This window comes from Corythoichthys intestinalis, chromosome 14 (assembly GCF_030265065.1).
Source record: "Corythoichthys intestinalis isolate RoL2023-P3 chromosome 14, ASM3026506v1, whole genome shotgun sequence".
NCBI classification, from domain to species: Eukaryota; Metazoa; Chordata; class Actinopteri; order Syngnathiformes; family Syngnathidae; genus Corythoichthys; species Corythoichthys intestinalis.
The window spans coordinates 528,334-549,387 of record NC_080408.1 but is presented as its reverse complement, the minus strand read 5'-3'; the positions used below and the strand labels follow the sequence as shown (position 1 = coordinate 549,387).

The 21,054-nt window shown below is 42.1% G+C and overlaps 1 protein-coding gene across 1 annotated transcript; it reads left to right on the top strand.

Annotated features, from left to right (window-relative positions):
- Positions 1-3,477: 3,477 nt before the first annotated feature.
- Positions 3,478-20,317, top strand: slc35a3b (solute carrier family 35 member A3b). Its single transcript, XM_057858405.1, has 8 exons — positions 3,478-3,593; positions 8,361-8,595; positions 13,691-13,845; positions 15,773-15,895; positions 16,009-16,183; positions 16,337-16,455; positions 18,114-18,247; positions 18,331-20,317. Exons 2-8 carry the CDS (start codon positions 8,397-8,399, stop codon positions 18,425-18,427), a joined length of 1,002 nt encoding a protein of 333 aa, XP_057714388.1. The 5' UTR covers positions 3,478-3,593; positions 8,361-8,396; the 3' UTR covers positions 18,428-20,317.
- The last annotated feature ends 737 nt before the right edge of the window (positions 20,318-21,054 follow it).

Genomic DNA, 21,054 nt, shown 5'->3' with positions numbered 1-21,054 from the left:
CGGGCCAGTTTTCTCCGCGCATCTCGGACTGCAAATTAGAGCGCATGTGTGATACTTGAACAGGCTCAATGGACAAAGGCAGTCTGAACGGGTACGCCAAAAAAATTGATATGACAAAAAATTGGAATTGTGCATTAGGACCTGCGGTATGAACCTAGCTTTAGTTAGCTAGCTAGTTATGAAGTAGGTTAATTTGTTGATGAATAATAATAGAGTCATGAAAGACACACACACAAAATACTATATGGACATAATACAGTACACATATCAGCTCTTTCTATTTAAAATAATCTTAAGGGATGTCACTTTTTACATACCTAGTCTGTGTTGTGCACAGTAAATTTATTTCTGACAGCCAAAGTTGATAAGAATGAAAGATTCCCATTGGATTCCATAGAAAATGCATGTGGGTCATTTTTGACCCTCTTGTGGAAGCTTAGGGTAGTAATACAAAAATGACAATTTCTTCAAATGTATAAAAAGTTCATCAAAAAAATTGAATGGCATTATATCAAGAACATGTTTTTTGAGGAAATATCAATTGATAACAATTTTTCATTCTGAGGATATTTCAAGAAAACAACCTCACTGGGTCATTTTTGACCCACTTATGCATCTAAGGGTTAAAAGTCAAAGCCAAACGTTCATTATATTTCCTCCTCTTGGCTCTTCATATTGCCAGTGCTCGTTTGGTTAAAAATACTGAACCATGGACTTCATATTGATATTGACTGAACACGGGTCGCGGGGCCGATTAATAGGGGGCCTAACTCCATCAAAGCTGACCGAGTGGAAACACAGACAAAGAGCTTTTTACGGTGAAACTTCTTGTGAATAAATGCTTAAATCTCTGAATTCTTTATAGATATGGACGTAAAACAGTTTTGATTCTTGGTTAAAAGAGCAAAGAACCAGGCACTTAGCATTTATTTCACGTAAATATGTTGAATGTGCTGCTAGTCTTTAAGCCACTATGGTGCCAGCTTATCACCACAAAGAGCTTTTTACGTTGAAAATTCTTGCGGATAAATTCTTAAATCCCCAAATTCTTTATAGAATTGGACGTAAAACAGTCTTGATTCTTGGTTAAAAGCAAAAAAAATAAACGGCACGGTGGCTGAGTGGTTAGCACATCCGCCTCACAGTTCTGAGATCAAGAGTTCAATCTCGGTCTCTGGCCTTCCTGTGTGGAGTTTGCATGTTCTCCCCATGCCTCCGGTTTCCTCCCACATCCCAAAAAGGTAGGCTGATTGAACGCTCTAAATTATCCGTAGGTATGAGTGTGTGCGTGAATGGTTGTATGTCCCCTTGTGCCCTGCGATCGGCTGGCAACCAGTTCAGGGTGTACCCTGCCTACTGCCCGTAGTTAGCTGGGATAGGCTCCAGCACCTCTGCCACCTTCGTGAGGAAAAGCGGCATGGAAAATGAATGAATAAATGCTTAAATCCCTGAATTCTTTATAGCTATGGACGTAAAACAGTCTCGAATTTTGGTTAAAAGCAAAAAAAAAAAAAAATGGGCAGTTAGCATTTATTTTGCGTAAATATTGTGAATTATGACGCCAATGCCGTAGCGATTAATTTCTCCTATTGATTTTTTCACAATGTTTCAAAATGCATCAATGGTACGAAAAATATAATAATTACCTCGAACAAATCGCTCCTAAGACAATCCTTCCTGCTGTACAGCTTTCGTACTTTTTCAAGCTAAATCCGGCGTTGGATCGCTGCACGTGTCGCTGCGACCGACTGCGAATAACTCAAGCGGATTGTGGGACGGCCCCCTTCTTGAAGGCGTGGCGCAGTGAAGGTCGAATCTGACCCGTCAATATCATTATGAAGTCTATGACTGAACTCACTCTGAAAATGAGAGCGCCTCCGAGTGGATGTACAGTGACACTTTCTTCTAGTACGGCAAAAAGTATGTTCCCTGAGGTCTGTTGAAATTCGCCTCCCCAGACAAGCCGCACGGAAACAGCGACAGCTGAACAAAGTGCCACTCTGCCGATGCTGCCTCCGCGCGCGCCAACCAGGAAGGCGGAACTTCGCGCGTTCTCTTCTTATTTTAACCCTTTGTACCGACTCCATGTTTCAAAAGTTTGAAGAACACTCACCGAAAACAGGTTGACAATTTATTCGTCGACAGTGGTCAAAAACAAAGCAAAAACAGACGAAGGAGGGACAATTCTGGATCCAAAACAAGGCTACATGTTTCCGAGCAGCAAAATCTGTCTTATCTCAGTGTCCAGTGTTTTTTAAGTCTGTGGGCTGGCCGAAGGCGTGTCCGGGCGTTGCCTTGGGATCATCCCTCTCTGGCCGGTTTCGGGCAGTTTAGGTTCGTGCGTGGATGGGATGTGGTTGCCACAGTGACCGACGCTGGTCTTGACGTCACAAGCGCCTGCTATCAACTTTGTTATCCGGGCGGGCACTACTTGTTTTAGGACAAAGCACGCTGGTCTTTGTCCTTGTTCGTTTGTCGGGAGGACTGATTGCCAGAGTTGGTGCGTCAATCTTGCTCGTGGCGCAAGCGTTTGGGCTTCTGTGATAAGACGGCGTTGTGTATCTATTCTATTTCTTTAAACTATGGTGTGCTATTTATTTTACATTAGGTGTGTTAGAGTAGTGCAGTCCTACAGTGAATATGAGAAATGATACTATTCCCTGATTGATTATATTACGTGTGTTCGAGTAATGCAAACAGTTAGACGGTGCCTACGAGAAACGGTACCATTTTTCCATTTCCCCCTCAGGAGCCCCGATAAGGTGATTAACTTTACTGTGTCAAGGCCATTGAGTGAAGTCTGCCTAAACTATAGTTAAATGAATGTGTTAGACAAATGCAAACAATTATATGTTGTGTGAGAGAACGGTACCTTTTCCCTTCAGGTCACGTGCGCCACCCCCGGCATCGCCCTACTATTTGAGAAGTACTGCTCTACGGTAAATGAATAAAATATTCACGCTATGGCTGTAGTCTGGGTTTACTTATGTGTAGCGTTGCACCGATACGATACCGATATGGCACTAAAACAACATCATTGGTATCGGGGAGTTAGTTGGTAGGGGCAATGAAAGGTAAATTGAAATGAGTTTATCACTCGTAGACGTCCAACCCAATTCAAGTGGGAAGGTGGCAGGCAGCAAGTGAATGAACCTTCATTTGCTGCCAGCCCTTCCACGTTAGTAGTAGATAATGAGTTAAGTGGTGTCTGACTAGATGAGCCATGATAGCAATGACTTCACGATCGAGTGAGTATGCAGTCAGTATCAAATAAATTTTTTTGAAAAAAGCAAAAATGTATCGACATGGGCCGATACCTCACAGCCCGGTGTTGGAATCGGTTTTTGGAAAGAGCCAAAATGTGTATGGGTGCGACAGTACTGGCGGTATATTTTTCCTCTTTTGAATGGAAGAGGAATGTCTGCGAGTTGTACACCCAAGAGCAAGACGAGTTGTTCCGGTTTGAGGTAGCATCAAGGAAATGATGAAAATAGCATGTTGTTTTATGCACAGATTACCCGGCAAACAAACTAGTCGTCGTGGGTCCGGAAGGAGCAGCAGCAACAGCCACAACATCTACGCCATCTACAATGGTAGGAATAACATTACAGATTCATCTTTGTATGCTTTAGTGCCCTTTGCCTATTTTCAGTCTCTTAAGATTTGTACAGTTACGCTGTGCTGTACTGTACTGTACAGTCGTTGAACTTTTTACAGCTGAAAAATAACTAGACTAGCTTCATTCTGTGAATCCTTTTAGACAAAGCGTGAAAACAATGTAACAAGTGTGAGCCGTGATGTTAACACCAATGAGGTGTACCAATAGTGGCCGTATCAGGAAGATCAGGTTAGGTAACTAGAGGGCAGAGGCCATGAATAAAGACAGACTAGTTTGATATGAGTGAAAAATGTATTGAGAGGAGATATAAAAAAAAAAAAAAAAGAAGCCTTGGAAAGATTTACAGTATTTTAGTGTGCACACAAATCACTCTCCATCAACAACAACAAAAAAACCCGAGTCCAATTTCCCCACCCCAATGTTCATGAGGAATGAACGGCCAGTGGGGTTGGTGGCGCGTCCCCTCTTGCCATCCCTGAAGGCCAGTTGATGGGTGCGCGGGTGGCCCAGCGGACCACCCTGGATCCCGGATGGGAGACGATGGCTCCTTTGCTGGGCTGCGGGAGGAGGGATGGGTTGCGCTGAGGTATTTATTTCATTCAAATTAAAATGTTAAGGTAACTCTTAGTTTATTATTCAATTCAATGCTGCTCGGTGAATGCCCCAGGCAACAGAAGCCCAGTAAGGAGGGTGACCCTGAGGAGCTATCATGGAAGGACAAGCCCCAGCACTGTATGTACCACCGACAAATTGAGGGGGTAGCTGCCATGGGAAAAACATACCAGTGGCTGGAAAAGGCCGGACTGAAAGGCAGCACGGAGGCACTGATCATGGCAGCGCAAGAACAGGCCCCTAAACACAAGATCAGTAGAGGCCGGGGTCTATCACACCGGACAGGACCCCAGGTGAAGGCTATGCAAAGAGGCCCCTGAGACAGTCCAGCACATCACAGCAGGGTGTAAGATGCTGGCAGGCGAGGCATACATGGAACGACACAACCAGGTGGCAGGCATAGTGTACAGGAACATCTGTGCCGAGTATAGACTGGAGACCCCGGAGTCAAGGTGGGCAACGCCTCCAAAGGTGGTCGACAACAACCGAGCCAAGATCCTGTGGAACTTCCGGATTCAGATGGACAAACTGGTGATGGCCAACCAGCCGAACATAGTGGTGGTGGATAAACATCAGAAGACGGCAGTAGTGATGGATGTAGTAATCCCGAGTGATAGCAAGATCAGGAAAAAAGAACAGGAAAAGCTGGAGAAATAGCAAGGGTTGAAGGACGAGTTGGAGAAAATGTGGGGAGCGAAGGCAACAGTGGTGCCAGTAGTGATCGGGAGCCTAGGAGCAGTAACCCAAAAGCTGGGTGCATGGCTCCAACAGATACCAGGAACAACATCCTACGTCTCCGTTCAGAAGAGCGCAATCCAAGGGACAGCTAAGATCCTGCGCAGAACCCTCAAGCTTCCAGGCCTCTGGTAGAGGACCCTGGCTTGAAAGGAGAGACCATACCGCCCGTGTGGGCGAGACGACGATTTTATAGTATATAGACACACACACACACACACACACACACACACACACACACACACACACTGTATGACTCTTGTGGAATCACATTTTAAAATATGTTGGGTTTTTTGGCTCTCTTGGTCAAATCGGTTCCCAACCCCTGACTTAGATGTTCACATAATTTAAAGATGTGGAATAATGTAAAGATATGGAATAATGCAACATGATTGCAAAGACTTCAATGATTTCATTTTACGTGCAAAGTTATCAAATCAAAGTATCTGTCAAGTGGGTTGCCTACATGGAATGTTGATGTCCAGCAGGACACAATGACACAGTATCAACACAGTGTGTCATTGTGTTGACACGCTTCACGAGGCTTAACAGACCCATCACTAGGTCCCTACCACAAATATAAAGGTATGGTTCTATAAGTTATAAAACAACCTTTAAACAAGTTTGAAAGATACATTTGGTTGGATACATCATAGACTTTCATAGCCTATTGAGAAGACACGGCAAACGGGGCCGATTCATAGGGGGCCTATTTTCAAAAACTTCAAATATTTACAAAACCAAAGCTGTTACTGACCTGAAACGTTTTATCACCAATGAAAATTTCTGCACTTATCATTGTACCCTTTATCAAAACGTTGGATGGTCTTCACTACAGTCAAGAAGAAATATCCACCTCATATTATTCATCTATAAGGCTTTACTGTGCAAACTTCCTACCCACCTCACATCTCTCTTGTCATTCAAATCCAGCAACTACAAAACACGATCAACTACATAACTGGCTTTAGCTATTATGCTCCTCTTAAGTGGAACGAATTGCAATCTGCTCTTAAACTACAATCAGTCATTCATCTTGGTGATTTTAAATCTCTTTTGTCTGATGTTTTTACTGATTATTGTAACTGTTTGTGTATTTTGTGTTGTCTGATATTTGTGAATGTTTCTTTGTGCTCAGGCCTCTCTTGTAAAAGAGATATTAATCTCAATGAGACTGCCTGATAAAATAAAGATTAAATAAATAAAATAAATCAAAAATCCAAAAATTCAAAGTCGTTCCCTTATAAAATCCAGATTAATTATTTTCTATAGGCAGGGCAGGGCAAGGCAAGGCAAATTTATTTATATAGCACACTTCAACACAAGGCAATTCAAAGTGCTTTACATCACATGAAGACCATAAAAATCACATTTAAATCAACACAACGTAAAAACCAAGACAAATGATCGCATTTAATCACAGAATAAAAATAAATAAATAAAAATAAAACAAAAATAAAAGTAAAGCAAAAACTACTACTAATAATAATCATTGAAATCAGCAATGGAGATAAGCACAAGAGGAATAGAAGGCAGGTAGGTTGAAATATATAGACAGTTATGGATATGCAGTGCCAAACAAAAGCGTTTTTAGCCCTGATTTAAAGGAGCTAACAGTTTGAGCATACTTCAGACGTTCGAGTAACTTGTTCCAGAGGTGAGGAGCATAATAACTAAATGCTGCCTCACCCTGCTTGGTTCTTGTTCTTGGAACATGCAGAAGACCCGTTCCAGACGACCTTAGGGGTCTAGATGTCTCATAGGAATCTAACAAGTCAAGCATGTATTTTGGTCCAAGGCCATTAAGTGTTTTGTAGACGAGCAGTAGTATTTCATAGTCTATCCTTTGACTCACTGTATATAAGTAAAACACAATTTAAAATGGCTATAAAAATCTCAGATTTGACATTAGATGCACAAAAATCATTAAATACAGAGATAAACACCTATATTTTCAGGATCAATAGCAATATTTTAACATATAACTTTTTGACCAAAATAGCAACTTCATTGTTTTTTATTTACTGCAAGTTTTCAACAGCTAATAAATCACTCAATTTAACATCAGAAACGGAATACTTGAGGAAAACATGCAGAATCAATCATAAATAATAACTAAATAGATCATTCATAAATTCTATATACAATCACAACTTATTATAGAATACAATATCCCTTTATTATCATTATACACTCTATACTGTTAGCGAATGAGGCTAGCAGCCGCCTGGCGTAAAAGGAGCTTTTCTGGCCAAAATTCTTGTGAATAAATGCTTAAATCCCCAAATTCTTCATAGATATGGACGTAAGTCTCGATTCTTGGTTAAAAGCAAAGAAAGCGTACTGTTAGCGTTTATTTTACGAATATTGACAAAGTACCATGCTACTATGTTAGCGAATGAGGCTAGTGGCCGCCTGGCGTAAAAGGAGCTTTTCTGGCGAAAATTCTTGTGAATGCTTAAATCCCCGAATTCTTCATAGATATGGACGTAAAACAGTCTCGATTCTTGGTTAAAATTATGAGGCTAGTCAGTGACGAATATTAGCCGCCTCCATGTGTAAACAAAGAAGAAAATTCCTGCGAATAAATGCTTCAATCACGCATGCATGGTACAAAACATCTAATATTTACCTTGAATCCTTGAACAAATCACTCCTGAGACAATCCTTCCTGTTTGTATGCGGTACAGCTTTGGTAGTTAAATCCAAATCCAAGCTTAAATCCGACATGAGCGTGGGCCGTCTTCGGCTATTACTAAATGAAGTTCATCCCCCTCTGATAAGGCGTCAGGCAAAGAATGACACGTCAATAGTGATAAAGTCTTTGGATATATCAAAAAGTGTTCTAGACTGACACCTTGGCTTCTCTCCCACCTGACTGAAGGGAGAGGAGTCAAGACAGTTTATCTAGCACCTAGATGACTGTTGATTGGCTAATTGGCATAATGTGACTTGTCATGTGATGTTGTGCATTCAGGGAGTGTGGGAAAAACAAGCACTGGCTAAAAATCTGAACCCACTTTATAATCTATATTCATGCTTTTATATAATACAATTTCATCTTTGAACTTGGTAAAGGATACGTCCTTTGTACGCCACATTGCAGGGGAACTGATACGATGACTAGAAAAAGTGATAACATTTTACTGGCCTAATGGCAAACTGCTCTGCTCTTCTATTTGATTAATAGAATATCTTTGTTTAGTTGTCCAATCCATTTTGACCGGGAGGATTGGACATCTACTGCCATCAATGGCAATTATGAAATGATATTAAAGCTCTTAAAAGAGTGGGAAGCAAATGAGTTTTTTGGAGATATAATATCCTATATTGAAAACTGGAGGAATCTGATGAAAGTTCCGTCTTCAAATTGGCCTCTTGACTTATTTTTCAGACTCTTCTTTCTTGGGAATAAGGTTCCTCTTCCACGATGTCCTCCACACACCCCATGATGATGAAGTATCTGTCTCTGGGAGTTTTGGTGTTGCAGACCACTTCGCTGGTACTCACCATGCGCTACTCCCGCACTCTGACGGAAGTCGGCCCCCGCTACCTGGCCTCGTCCGCCGTCGTGTTTGCCGAGGCGATCAAAATCCTGGTCTGCGCTGTCTTGGTCTTCGTGGAGAATAGTAAGTAGCGTCGTCCCCTCGCCATACCGCGGTTCCACTAAAGCGTTCTCGGCGTCGCTACTTTTTCCCTTTCGCATCCATACGCTTCCAATCCCCAAATTTCCCCCAAAATCCACATGCTGCAGGTTTGTCAATTTTATAGCACAAAAATTGATGCTGCCCCACACCTCAAACCCGTGTTTGATATCAAAAGAAAGACTTTCAATCCAGGCCCACAAAGAAAATCTCTAATGGTGGTTCCTTATATTTGACCCCAAAAATCAACAGGGAGTGACCTGTTTTCACCCCCAAATCAGGTGGAAGGGACCCAGAACTGCCCCAAAGTCAGAAGGACGTCACCTGAAATCAACAGCAAGTGACCTGTTTTCGCCCCCTAATCAAATCAAGAGATGACATGAAATCAAGAGGAAGTGACCGTAAACCAACAGGAAGTGTCCTGGAATTGCCTCCAAATTAAAAGCAAGTGGCACAAAATCAACTGGAAGTGACTCGTAATCCAACTGTTCATCACCTTTATGGACGGAATATCTAAGCGCAGTCCAGGCAATGAGGGGGTCCGGTTTGGTGAGCTCAATATTACATCGCTGCTTTTTTGCGGATGATGTGGCGTTGTTGGCTTCATCGGGCAGTGACCTACAGCTCTCACTGGAGCGGACTGCAGCCGAGTGTAAAGCGTCGGGATGAGAGTCAGCACCTCTAAATCTGAGACTATGGTCCTCAGTCAGGAAAAGGTGGATTGCCCTCTCCGGGTCAGGGATGAGGTCCTTCCCCAAGTGGAGGGGTTCAAGTATCTCAGGGTATTGTTCACGAGTGACAGGAAAATGGAACGGGAGATTGCCAGGCAGATCAGTGCTGCGTCTGCAGTGATGCGGACTCTGCATCGGTCCGTCGTGATCAAGAGGGAGCTGAGCCGAAAGGCGAAGGCGGACGACCTACGATCCTACCCTCACCTATGGTCACGAGGTGTGGGACGTGACCGAAAGAACAAGATCCCGGATACAAGCGGCTGGTGAGAAGCTCGGTCATCTGGGAGTGGCTCGGAGTAGAGCCGCTGCTCCTCCACATCGAGAGAAGCCAGATTAGGTGGCTCCGGGACGCCTCCCTGGTGAGGTGTTCCGGGCACGTCCCACGGGGAGGAGGCCGCGGGGCCGACCCATGACACGCTGAGGAGACTATGGCTAGGTTCATACTGCAGGTCTTGATGCACGAATCCGATTTTTTCGCGTTTTTCCGACTGGAGTGAGGCATTAACTTGACGGTCTAAACGGGACAAGTCGCATACAAGTGGACCATTTCAAATCTGATCTGGGATACTTTTGTATGTGGTTTAAATCCGATCTGGGCCACATTTTTCCAGAATGTGGCAGGCGGTTTGAACTGTCAAGTTTCCCGAATCGGAATACATGCAGCAATTAAGTCAGCAAAGAGCGAGAGAGACAGGGCGCTACGGTAGCAGTGCAGCTGTGCGTTGCCTTTTTTGATGCTGCTGCGCATGCGGGTCAGTTTCCTCAGCGCATCGTGGACTGCCAGTTGGTGCGCATGTGTGATACTTGAACGGGCTCCATTGGACAAAGGCAGTGTGAACGGCCACGCCAAAAAACAGATATGATAAAAAAAATCGGATTTGTGCATCAAGACCTGCAGTATGAACCTAGCCTATGTCTCCGGCTGCCCTGGGAACACCTCGAAATCCCCCAAGAAGAGCTGGCTGAAGTGGCTGGGGAGAAGGAAGTCTAGGCTTCCCTTCTGAAGCTGCTGCCCCCGCGACCCGACCTCAAATAAGCGGGAAAAAGATGGATGGATGGATGGATGGATGGATGGATGGATGGATGGATGGATGGTGACCCGTCATTGTCCTAAAATCAAGAGGAAGTGACCCAAAATCAACAGCAAGTGACCCTAGAATTGCCCCAGAAACAACAGGAAGTAATTGAAGCCAGATAAACAGGAAGTGACCCAGGAATGCCCCAAAATTAAGAGGAAGTACCGTATTGGCCCGAATATAAGACAGTGTTTTTTGCATTGAAATAAGACAGAAAAAGAGGGGGTGGTCTTATATTCGCGGTCTAGACATTATACCGATTCACCATGCAAGATGGCGCCAGATGTCATTGAATATCATATTATGTTCTGTCATGACAGATCTCAGCTACTCTCGTTTAACCAGTTTGAATGATTTTATTGCAATGTTTTTCCTTATTCAGATTTGTTTCAAGAAGAAAGTTAGACTTCACTTTGATGGTTAATGCAGTTATTGCAATTTTATCACAATAGATTGGTTTATTTACATTTCAAAAACCAGAAGCCATTCATTTACGAATGTGATTGCACTTTAGTTGACATGTTTAAATGTTCAGATATCAAGATTTGAATGAAGCAAAATAACATGCTTTTTTCTCAAATATATTGTTATAATCATTTGTTTCGGATGTAGTGTAATTATTTTCTGTATAAAAATAATTTGGTGTTCATAAAGTCTTTTTTCAAACTTGAGTCTTGAAAAATAGGGGGTCGTCTTATAATCAGGGCCGTCTTATGTTCGGGCCAATACGGTAATTGCCTCAGAATCAACCGGAAGAGACCCAGAACCAGTGTTGTTAATAACGGGGTTAGAGTATATATATATATATATGATCTTTATTCAGGAGTCACACGGGGTGTCCATATCACACAAATCAACAGAAAAATGACATAAGAAAACACAGAAACAGAAACTGAAAAAGCAAAAACATGAAAAAGGCACAAACTATCTGTGCACAACAAACAGGCTTTTACTCAAATGGCGCCACATGCTTGACCTACATCTATAACTATTTTTAGGATCCGTTATTTTCATTAAAATACTATTTTCGGACTTCTTTAACCGACACATGAACTTATACATCAGATTTCTTAGTAGCGCTTTAAAGGTGGGTAACCCAGAACTGACAAATAATTGGCTGGCGCTGTACCATCTAGGCAGCTGCAATAACAGCCTCAAGGCATCATTATAAGCTACATTTAGCCTCTGTATGGACTTCGCTAAGTACCTGGTCCACAGGTGAGCAGTGTATAATGGTGTGCAATATGCCCTGAACCGTGATATTTTCACGTGGATGGAACACATAACAAATGTTCTCTTAAGCATATTTGCCTGTGCATAAAGTTTACTGCATTGATGGTGAATGTCCCTGTCGTCTGAAAAATCATCAGTTATAAAATGTCTGAGATATTTAACCTCATTGCAGTCATTTAGAGCTTTTTTGCCCAGAAAGAAGCGAGGGAATACAGCCCCCCTATCTTCTTTAGATCCTAAAATCATAATGTTACTTTTCTCTGCATTGTATTTGATGTCAAATTGGTCACCAAACTGAGAACATAATGAGAGTAACTCCTGTAAGCCAGCACTACATGGAGAGAGCACCACCACATCATCCGCGTACATAAGATGGTTAATGATAGTGCTTCCTACAACACAGCCACTATTACATCTTTTGAGACGGTTGGACAATTCGTCCATGTATACATTGAACAGATATGGTGAGAGTATTCCTCCCTGTCTCCCACCATTAGCAACTCTGAAGGAAGAAGAAACCGTGCTACCCCACTTAATGTGAACAAGTTGATTTGCATACCAAAAGGCTAGAATACGGATGACATACAGTATTTGGGCACCCCCCTTTGCGTCAACATAAGAAAGAGTTTGCTGTGATTGATCCGATCAAAAGCTTTCGATGAATCAATAAAGCATAAAAACATTGTTGAGTTCAGGCCTTGATACTTCAGTAGTACTTCCTTCAACGCAAATACGCACATATCGGTTCCATGTTTTCTTTTGAATCCAAACTGATTGTCACTTGTGGAAATAAATGTAGCTATGCTGTTCAGTATGATTGTCTCCAGCACTTTAGACAGCACACTGGCCAGAGCAATTGGTCTGTAGTTATCTTTACAATGAATTTTCCCAGTCTTATCTTTTATAGTAGGCACAAGTTGTACTGCCATCATAGAATCGGGTAGAATGCCATGTTTAAAGAAGCCATAAAAACACAAGGCAAGGAGAGGAATTACCTTCTGACTGGCATGTTTTAAGTGCTCAGCTGTAATGCAATCGAAACCACAGGCTTTGTTGTTTTCTAGCTCAATAATGGCTTTATGGATTTCAGCCGGTGTGATCACTAAAATCTCATTAATATCACCAATATCGGGCGTAAATGTATCACCCTTAATGCAATTAAACAGCAGAGTATAATGGCGTTACTAACGCCGTTATTTTTTCAGTAGTGAGTGATCTAATGAATTACTTTTCTCATCTTGGCAAAGCCGTTACTGTTACTGAGCATGTAAAGGCGTGCGTTACTAAGCATTACTACGTTGGTTGAATGACGTGAGAAAAGTCTGAGAGACACGGACTCACAAAGACGAGAGCTCTCTCAGAGGGAAGGGACGCCGTTGCAAACGTGATGCTAGGTGGCTCCAATAACACCTGACTGTAGCCGATAGCCTACAAACTACGCCCACATGATGCTATTTTAGATATCACATGTATAGAGAACTAGATGCGAAATCATAGACTCGCTGGCGTTGGTAAACAGCCACCATCTTAAAGCAGTAGACTTTTCTGGAAGGCTCTGTTGTAGAGAGCCTTCCTAGCAAACCTAAGTAACTTTTTATCTAAAATACTCCTAAATCGGCAAAATCTTGACTTGAATCTATCTTGAAATGATGAAACCGTTTTCAAACTTTCACATGTCGAAAGTAGACAGAAGGGAACTAATGCAATAACGGGAGCAATTTTAACGGTTGATTCATAACATTAAATGACTTCCACACATAGCAAAGGTTACTATGTTGTTGTTTTTTTTCATTAACAAATTATAAACAATATAACATATAACATAAACATATAATATAACATAAACAAACATTAACAAATTCATTACTTTTTTCAAGTAAGATTAACAACACTGCCCAGAACTGCCAAAAAATCAACAGGAAGCGATCTGAATCCCAAGTCCTTTTAAAGCTAGCGGGTTCTGGACAAATATGGCTGTCCTTCACTCCACGCAAGGCCTTGTGTAACAGAGATTGACTGATTGATTGTTGTTTGCGTTAGATTACAGTGCGCGAGCCACCAGGCAGCTGCTGAAGGACGAGATTGTGAGCAAACCCCTGGAGACTGTCAAGCTGGCCATTCCTGCAGGAATCTACACACTGCAGAACAATCTACTCTATGTGGCCTTGTCCAATCTGGATGCAGCCACGTATCAGGTGACATACCGTACATAAAAAAGCTGCCACAGTGCGGGCGTCTGCTCTGTCTTTGGGGGCTGAGAGCGTCTTTAAGGGACAGACTTTGCTTGGATACAAATTGTGGAGTGCCCACCCGCGCATCCAATTGCACAACTGCGCTACCAAGTAAAGCATTAGATGAAATGTTTCTTGAGGTATTGGCTACACATGGGCAGATGTGCGCAAAGTACAATTTGGTGAATTCTGGCATCATATTTCAACCCTTACAGGGACACTCCAGTGGATAGCTATTCAAAAGTTGTGTGACTATCTTTGCCTATTAAAAAAGAAAATATATATATCATCCATAGACTTAATGATATAAATGGGTCTGATTCGACCTTCACTGGGCCACGCCTTCCAGTAGGGGGCCAATCCCGCAATCTGCTTCAGTTATTCGCAGTCAGTCGCTGTTATTGAGCACATCCAAAGCCGGATTTCTGTTGAAAAAGTACGAAAGCTGTACCACATACAAACAGGAAGGATTGTTTCTTTGTCACAGGAGTGATTTTTTCGATGATTGAAGGTAATTATTAGATTTTTAGTTTCACACAAGAATTTTCAGCGTTAAAAGCACATTACATTACATTTGATGGTGATTTTAGACAGAAATGTGAGAAATTCCAAAAGGTTCAGATACTTTTTCATACCACCCTAAAAAACAAAAAACAATTATAAATGTTGCATAAAAGTGTTCAAGTGAATGTAATGAAGCCTGCTGATTGCTATGACCAAGTGGAAGGTGTTCTCGTGCGAAAGTGGCTGTTCAAAGTGTACGGCGAGCCAAATTCCCCAAACCAACTCTAATTGGCCTAGACCAGGGGTCCCCAACCTTTTTTGCACCACGGAACGGTGTTATTTGGGTGTTTTTTTCACGGACCGGTGTTCTGAAAAATTTTGCAACCCATCAAAAATTGCAACGATGCGGTTCTGCGCATGCGCGTAACCTTAAAAATGGGTGCAAATGCAGCGATTCCAACGTAAACACTACAAACTTTCTTCAAAGAAAGGAATATTAACTTACGTTTGATCATGGGAGGACATGACTATAACCCAAAACCTCGGTAGAGTTGTTGTCTCAAATGTGTGTTTAAGGTTGTCATTTGCTGTCTCTAAAAGCACAGACATGCTTGAATCACACGGTTTATTCACAAACGGGTCACTCCTTCGCAGTTTGTGTTTGTCTTCGAAGCTGTAGGCACATCTTCTTGCTCGTCAGGTGCCATTTTCGCCGTAAAAATCTCTCCAAGACGTCTGTTTTCCCGTCATCCTTGCTTGTGTGGGGGCTAATTATTTCCGGGACCAAATGTGCTGCGCCTGGGACCTAGTCATACGTTATTATCGAGGACAAGCGCACATAGATATATTATATATACAAAACAAGATGTACTGCTAGCAGTCCAATCAATGGATTTCTATGACGACATTCTAATCTATCCTGTAGTATTATATCTAGAGTAGAGACAGTTGGTGTGTTAAGCAGGGGCACAGGGTTAATTCGGCCAGAATACGGTCGTTGATAAATTATTATTTCTGTGCGGCCCGGTAGCAAATGCGCCACGGACCGGTGCCGGTCTGCGGCCCGGCAGATGGGGACCCCTGGTCTAGACGGCGTACGGTAAAAGGGCCCTTTGTTTTCATTTTGGTTTTGAAATTTTGATATGTTGTATTGAATTTCAAATGAAATGAACATTTTCAAACATACAATATGTATTTGCGGTACTATTTTAAGCAGACTCTGTTTATTTTGGGGTATTTTGTAGAAAATGATGACTCGTTTTCAATTGCGATGAATTGAATTGCCATTCATCGCATTCTGTCTGGAAATTAGCCCACAGAAATGGAAGCGATTGTAGTTTTTCCTCTTGAAACGATGGAAAATGATCATGATTCTTGTTTGCTCTAGGTGACCTATCAGCTGAAGATTCTGACGACGGCGCTCTTCTCCGTCTCCATGTTGGGAAGGAGGCTGGGAATGTATCAGTGGCTGGCCCTGATCCTCCTCATGGCCGGAGTCACTTTGGTGCAGGTAGCCGTTTGGAAACGCCGCTAGCTCGCTTGTCCACGGAGCGATTCGCCCGTCTTAAAGGTGGATAGGCGCTATACAAGTGTAACACCATTTACCATCTGTTTTGTTAAAAGTGGCCTACGGCGCCCCAGGAAGATTCGGAGATGAAGGCGCTGTCTGCCAGCGCCCAGTTTGTGGGTCTGATGGCGGTGCTGACGGCGTGCCTATCCAGCGGCTTTGCCGGCGTCTACTTTGAGAAAATTCTCAAGGAAACCAAACAGAGCGTGTGGCTTCGTAACATCCAGCTGGGTGAGTATCTGCTTGGCATTCACCAGTAACTCATTGGCGACGGGACAACGCGACGTCGAGATGAACAAAAAATATCTATGGATTCTGCGGTTTCATTTTAGAATTGACTTTAGTATTGTGGATTGGACCGATGGTCCGGACTCTTTCCTACAGGTTTGTTCGGGTTCATCTTTGGTACATTAGGAATGATGGCGTACGATGGCCAGAGAGTTCGACAGTACGGAATCTTTCAAGGCTACAACACGATCACGTGCGTGGTGGTTTGCTTACAGGTACAATCATTTTATTGACCTTCTTTCTCGGTAATTCTTTGTACTTCCCTGCTTTATAACATGTTCACGTTAATGGTGATAAACAAAGCAGAAATGCAGAAAGTAACATTCAAAATTTTTTGGGGAATGGCGTTTTTTCAGCGTGTCGACAGCCCGAACCGTTTGATCGATTGGCAACGTTAAAACATCGAATTGGCCAGAATTTTTGCGCGACGCAGGGAATTTTTCGAATGACCCCGTAAAATTTTACCATCGCTCGTAAACGCCGGTTTTTCGAGAAAAAAAAATCATTTTTTCAAAATGTATCTAGTCCTACAATTTTTGACCAAATCACGTAATTTGGACATCAAAAATTCCAGGACGGTGAGGGGCAAAAAAGTTGTATTCAGAATTTGGTTCTGCGGATATTTGCCAAAAACTTTCCCATTCATTTTTAATGGGATGCCAATGACAGCCATGTCAAGTCCTAATTTCCATTCATTTTTTTCTTATGACATTTACTTCACTTCATGCCATTGACGGTTATGTATTTCGAATCTATTGATGCCAATGTATTTGGATTCCATTGACGCATTTGTACGTGGATGCCACTGACGGTCATGGATGTCCAAATTTCCCATTCATTTTCAATGTCAAAAAAAAACAATGTCCCAAGTCAACAGGAAATGACCAGATATCAATAGGACATATCCCCCAAATGACCTGATATGACCAAGGCATGTCCCCCAGATGTCCCCAAATGACCAGATATGACCAGGACACGCCCCCTTAATGTCCCCAAATCATGTGATATGACCAGAACACTTCCCCCAAATGTCCCCAAATGACCTGATATGACCAGGATACGCCCCCAAATGACCCGATATGACTGGGGAACGCCCCCTAAATGTCCCCAAATTACCTGATATGACCAGGACACGTCCCCCAAATGTCCCCAAATGACCTGATATGACCAGGACATGTCCACTAAAGACCTAATATAACTAGGACACCCCCCAAATATCCATAAATGACCTGATATGATCAGGACACGTCCCCCAAATGTCCCCCAAATGACCTGATGTGACAAGGACACGCTCCCCAAATGACCTGATATGATCAGGACACGTCCCCCAATTGTCCCCAAATGACCTGATGTGACCAGGACACGCTCCCCAAATGACCTGATATGACCAGGACACGCCACCCAAATGTTCCCAAATGACCTGATATGTCCAGGACATGTCCCTCAAATGTCCCCAAATTACCTGGTATGTCCAGGACACGTGCCCCAATGACCTGATATGACCAGGACACGTCCCTCAAATGTCCCCAAATGAACTGATATAACCAGGACACGCCCCCCAAATGACCTGATAGGACCAGGACACGCCTCCAAATGTCCCCAAATGACCTGACATGACCAGGACGCGTCCCCCAAATGTCACAAAATGAACAGGACGTGACCTGAAATGACCAGGAGAAGTCCCCGAAATGTTCCCAAATCAACAGGAAATGGCCTGATATGGTCCCCGAAATGTCCCCAAACCAACCTGGGTGGGGCTAAGATCTGTATCTCCACACAGCAAAGCCCCATAGTAATTTTGTCAAGAAATTGCTGATTCTAGTTCCCTGTGCTGGTGTGCGTTCCTTGAACAGACGGTTTTGCTTACCCGCAGGCTTTAGGCGGCTTGGTCGTAGCCGTTGTCATCAAATATGCTGACAATATCCTGAAAGGCTTCGCGACCTCCATGTCCATCATCTTGTCGGCGCTGATCTCCTATTTCCTGCTGGGAGACTTCAACCCTAGCAGGTAAACGCGCACTTTCGAATTATTTCAATTGCAAATAACAAGCCTCACATCTGTCACCTTTTTATTTGCCCGGCGCTGGTCAGAATCTTTTTCTCAGGGGCGGCACTGGTGATCACCGCCACATTTCTGTACGGGTACGAGCGCAAACCTGCCATCGGTAGTAACGCTGTTAAAGTATAAAGGAGAGAAGTCCGACCGCCGGCGAGCACAGTACGACCTTGTCAAGTGTGGGAACAAGAAAATCTGTTGCTGACTGTGATCAGACGTGCCCTTGCATCGCTGCAACTTTACCCAAAGAACAAGAGAACACGCGATAAGAGGAGAAACGACATTGGAAGACGATCGCTCTCAATGATAAATCATAAAATGTCTTCTTCCTCTGGCCAAGATGCATCGTCGGCACAAGACATCTGATCCGTTTGAAGCGGGAGGGTGGCAGCGAGTGAACGAATCTCACCTCAAATGGATTGGACATCGAGCGCCAAGACAACGAGTTAAGCAGTGTCTCACCAAGCCATAACTTTACATTCAAGTGATTATGAATGTTAATGCACAGTTAATACCAAATTACTCCTATTTTGTCATACTCACAATTATTCGTAAATAATAGTCACCTGACTGGATTGATTGTAAATTTGTGATCATTTTTGTGTGTTAACTATTTGAAAATGGAACAAATTTGCAATTGATCACGAGGTAACTATTTTTTTTTTTTTTTTTTAATCTATATATGGCAGAAAACACTAAGGTGACTTGTCCTATATGCTTGTGTGATACAAGATTGGAAAGCTTAAAATCTCCATTTTCTGGGGGAAGAAACATTTTGGACAGGACGACATTTAAAAATAAATAAAATGTTTAAAACCCTAAACCCTATCTGGAGGTGAGAGCATGAAAGAGCAGAATTAAAGATGCCGCGACTTTAACGAGATATTATCGCGTATTTACCTTGTTCCAATCCAAAAACTCATGTCTCACAGAGTGTCGAGACACAGCTATGAATGGCCACAGCTGGATTTTTGGGGGATTTTATGGATGAAACATGGTAATATAACAAGGGTCGCAATGCAGAAATCGCAGACATCAAGGAGTGGCCAAGATTTTTTTTTTTCAAGTATTTACCCTTTTAAACATTTTTTTCAATTTTTCTTTGTTTAGATCGATTTTTTATCATCTTAAATATCAGGGAAAATGCGACTGTAACAAACAAACAAAAAAATACAATTAAGCTATAGTTATGCGGTAGATATCCGTGACCTGTTTACAGACATTAATTTTTTCATTGTGACATTATTTGTTTAAAAGTTCAGAATATACGAGTGAACAATTTTATAAAGTTATTTTTTAAAACTAATTACTAGACATCAATTAATGATTCTAAGCTAAAAACGATAGACATTTCGAATAATAATTACTTACCTTTTTATGGCTGGGTTGAAACAAAAGCGGTGTCTGTAAACGGGGGTCGTCTCTGGGGTAAAACTGACAAATTAAAAATCGTTCGGGGGCTTCATGTGCCATAAAACTGCTATGGCAGCATATAGACATATTGTTCTTTCAAACACAACAGTTCTTTTGGACTCAAGTACAGCAGTTTATTTTAAAGAGGGGTGCAAAAGCAGAAACTGCTTTTTCAGCCTTGTTTGTGTTTTCTGTCATATATACAGTACATATATATATATATATATATACAGTCTTGTTAATAACGGCGTTGTTTTTTTCAGTACTGAGTAATCTAATGAATTACTATTCCCATTTTTGCAACACCGTTACCGTTACTGAGTGAGGATGTGAAGGGGTGCATTACTACAATTTTGTTGAATGAAGCGCAAGTTGTCTTATTTTGTCATAGCTGCCTGGGAGTGAGCAAAACGAGAGGGGGGTGGTGATGCCATTGCAAACGCTATGATGATTGGCTAGGTGCCTCGGAGCATTAGCATTTAGCGTGGCGAGCGTCTCGGGCAACTTTTTTTTTTTTTTACATACAGATTGTGGCGTCCAGGTGGGTACAATTAATTGAAAATAATGTACTGTTTTCCTGATGAGTGTGCATTAAAAAGCAGTTCAATTCATTCAGTTATTATCGACATCTTTGATGTGAAAAATGTTATAGAATGTATAATGTAATGATGTGTAGAACATGAAAAGTAACGTCAGTTAATTTGCTGAGTAACAAATTACTCTTGAAATGAGGTAAATGAGTGACTAACTCAATTACTTTTTGGGAGAAGTCATTTGGAACTAACTCCTTTTTAAAGTGAGATTGACAACTCTGTATATGTACAGTAATATGAAAAAGTATCTGAACCTTCTGGAATTTCTCACATTTCTGCATAAAATTACCATCAAATGTGATCTTTGTCAAAATCACACAGATGAAAAAAATCAATGTCTGCTTTAACTAAAACCACCCAAGCATTTATAGGTTTTTATATTATAATGAGGATAGCATGCAAACAATGACAGAAGGGAGAAAACAGGTAAGTGAACCATCACATTTAGTATTTTGTGCCCCCCTTTCGCAGCAATAACTTCAACCGGATGCTTCCTGTAGCTGCAGATCAGTCTGGCACATTGATCAGGACTAATCTCTACAAAACTGCTGTAGTTCATTCAGATTCCTGGGATGTATGGCATGAATTGCTGTCACAGCATCTTAATGGGGTTCAAGTCAGGAGTTTGACTTGGCCACTCCAGAATGTGTATTTTGGTCTTCTGAAACCATTCTGAAGTTGATTTACATCTGTGTTTTGGATCATTGTCTTGTTGCAGCATTCATCCTCTTTTTAGCTTCAACTGTCTGACAG

Bases quoted from the DNA above. Each gene is read 5' to 3' on its own strand.
- slc35a3b (XM_057858405.1), top strand. From the start codon at position 8,397: ATGTCCTCCACACACCCCATGATGATGAAGTATCTGTCTCTGGGAGTT. The intron at 13,846-15,772 runs GTGACATACCGT...TGTTTGCTCTAG, and splicing joins TGGATGCAGCCACGTATCAG to GTGACCTATCAGCTGAAGAT. The intron at 18,248-18,330 runs GTAAACGCGCAC...GGCGCTGGTCAG, and splicing joins GGAGACTTCAACCCTAGCAG to AATCTTTTTCTCAGGGGCGG.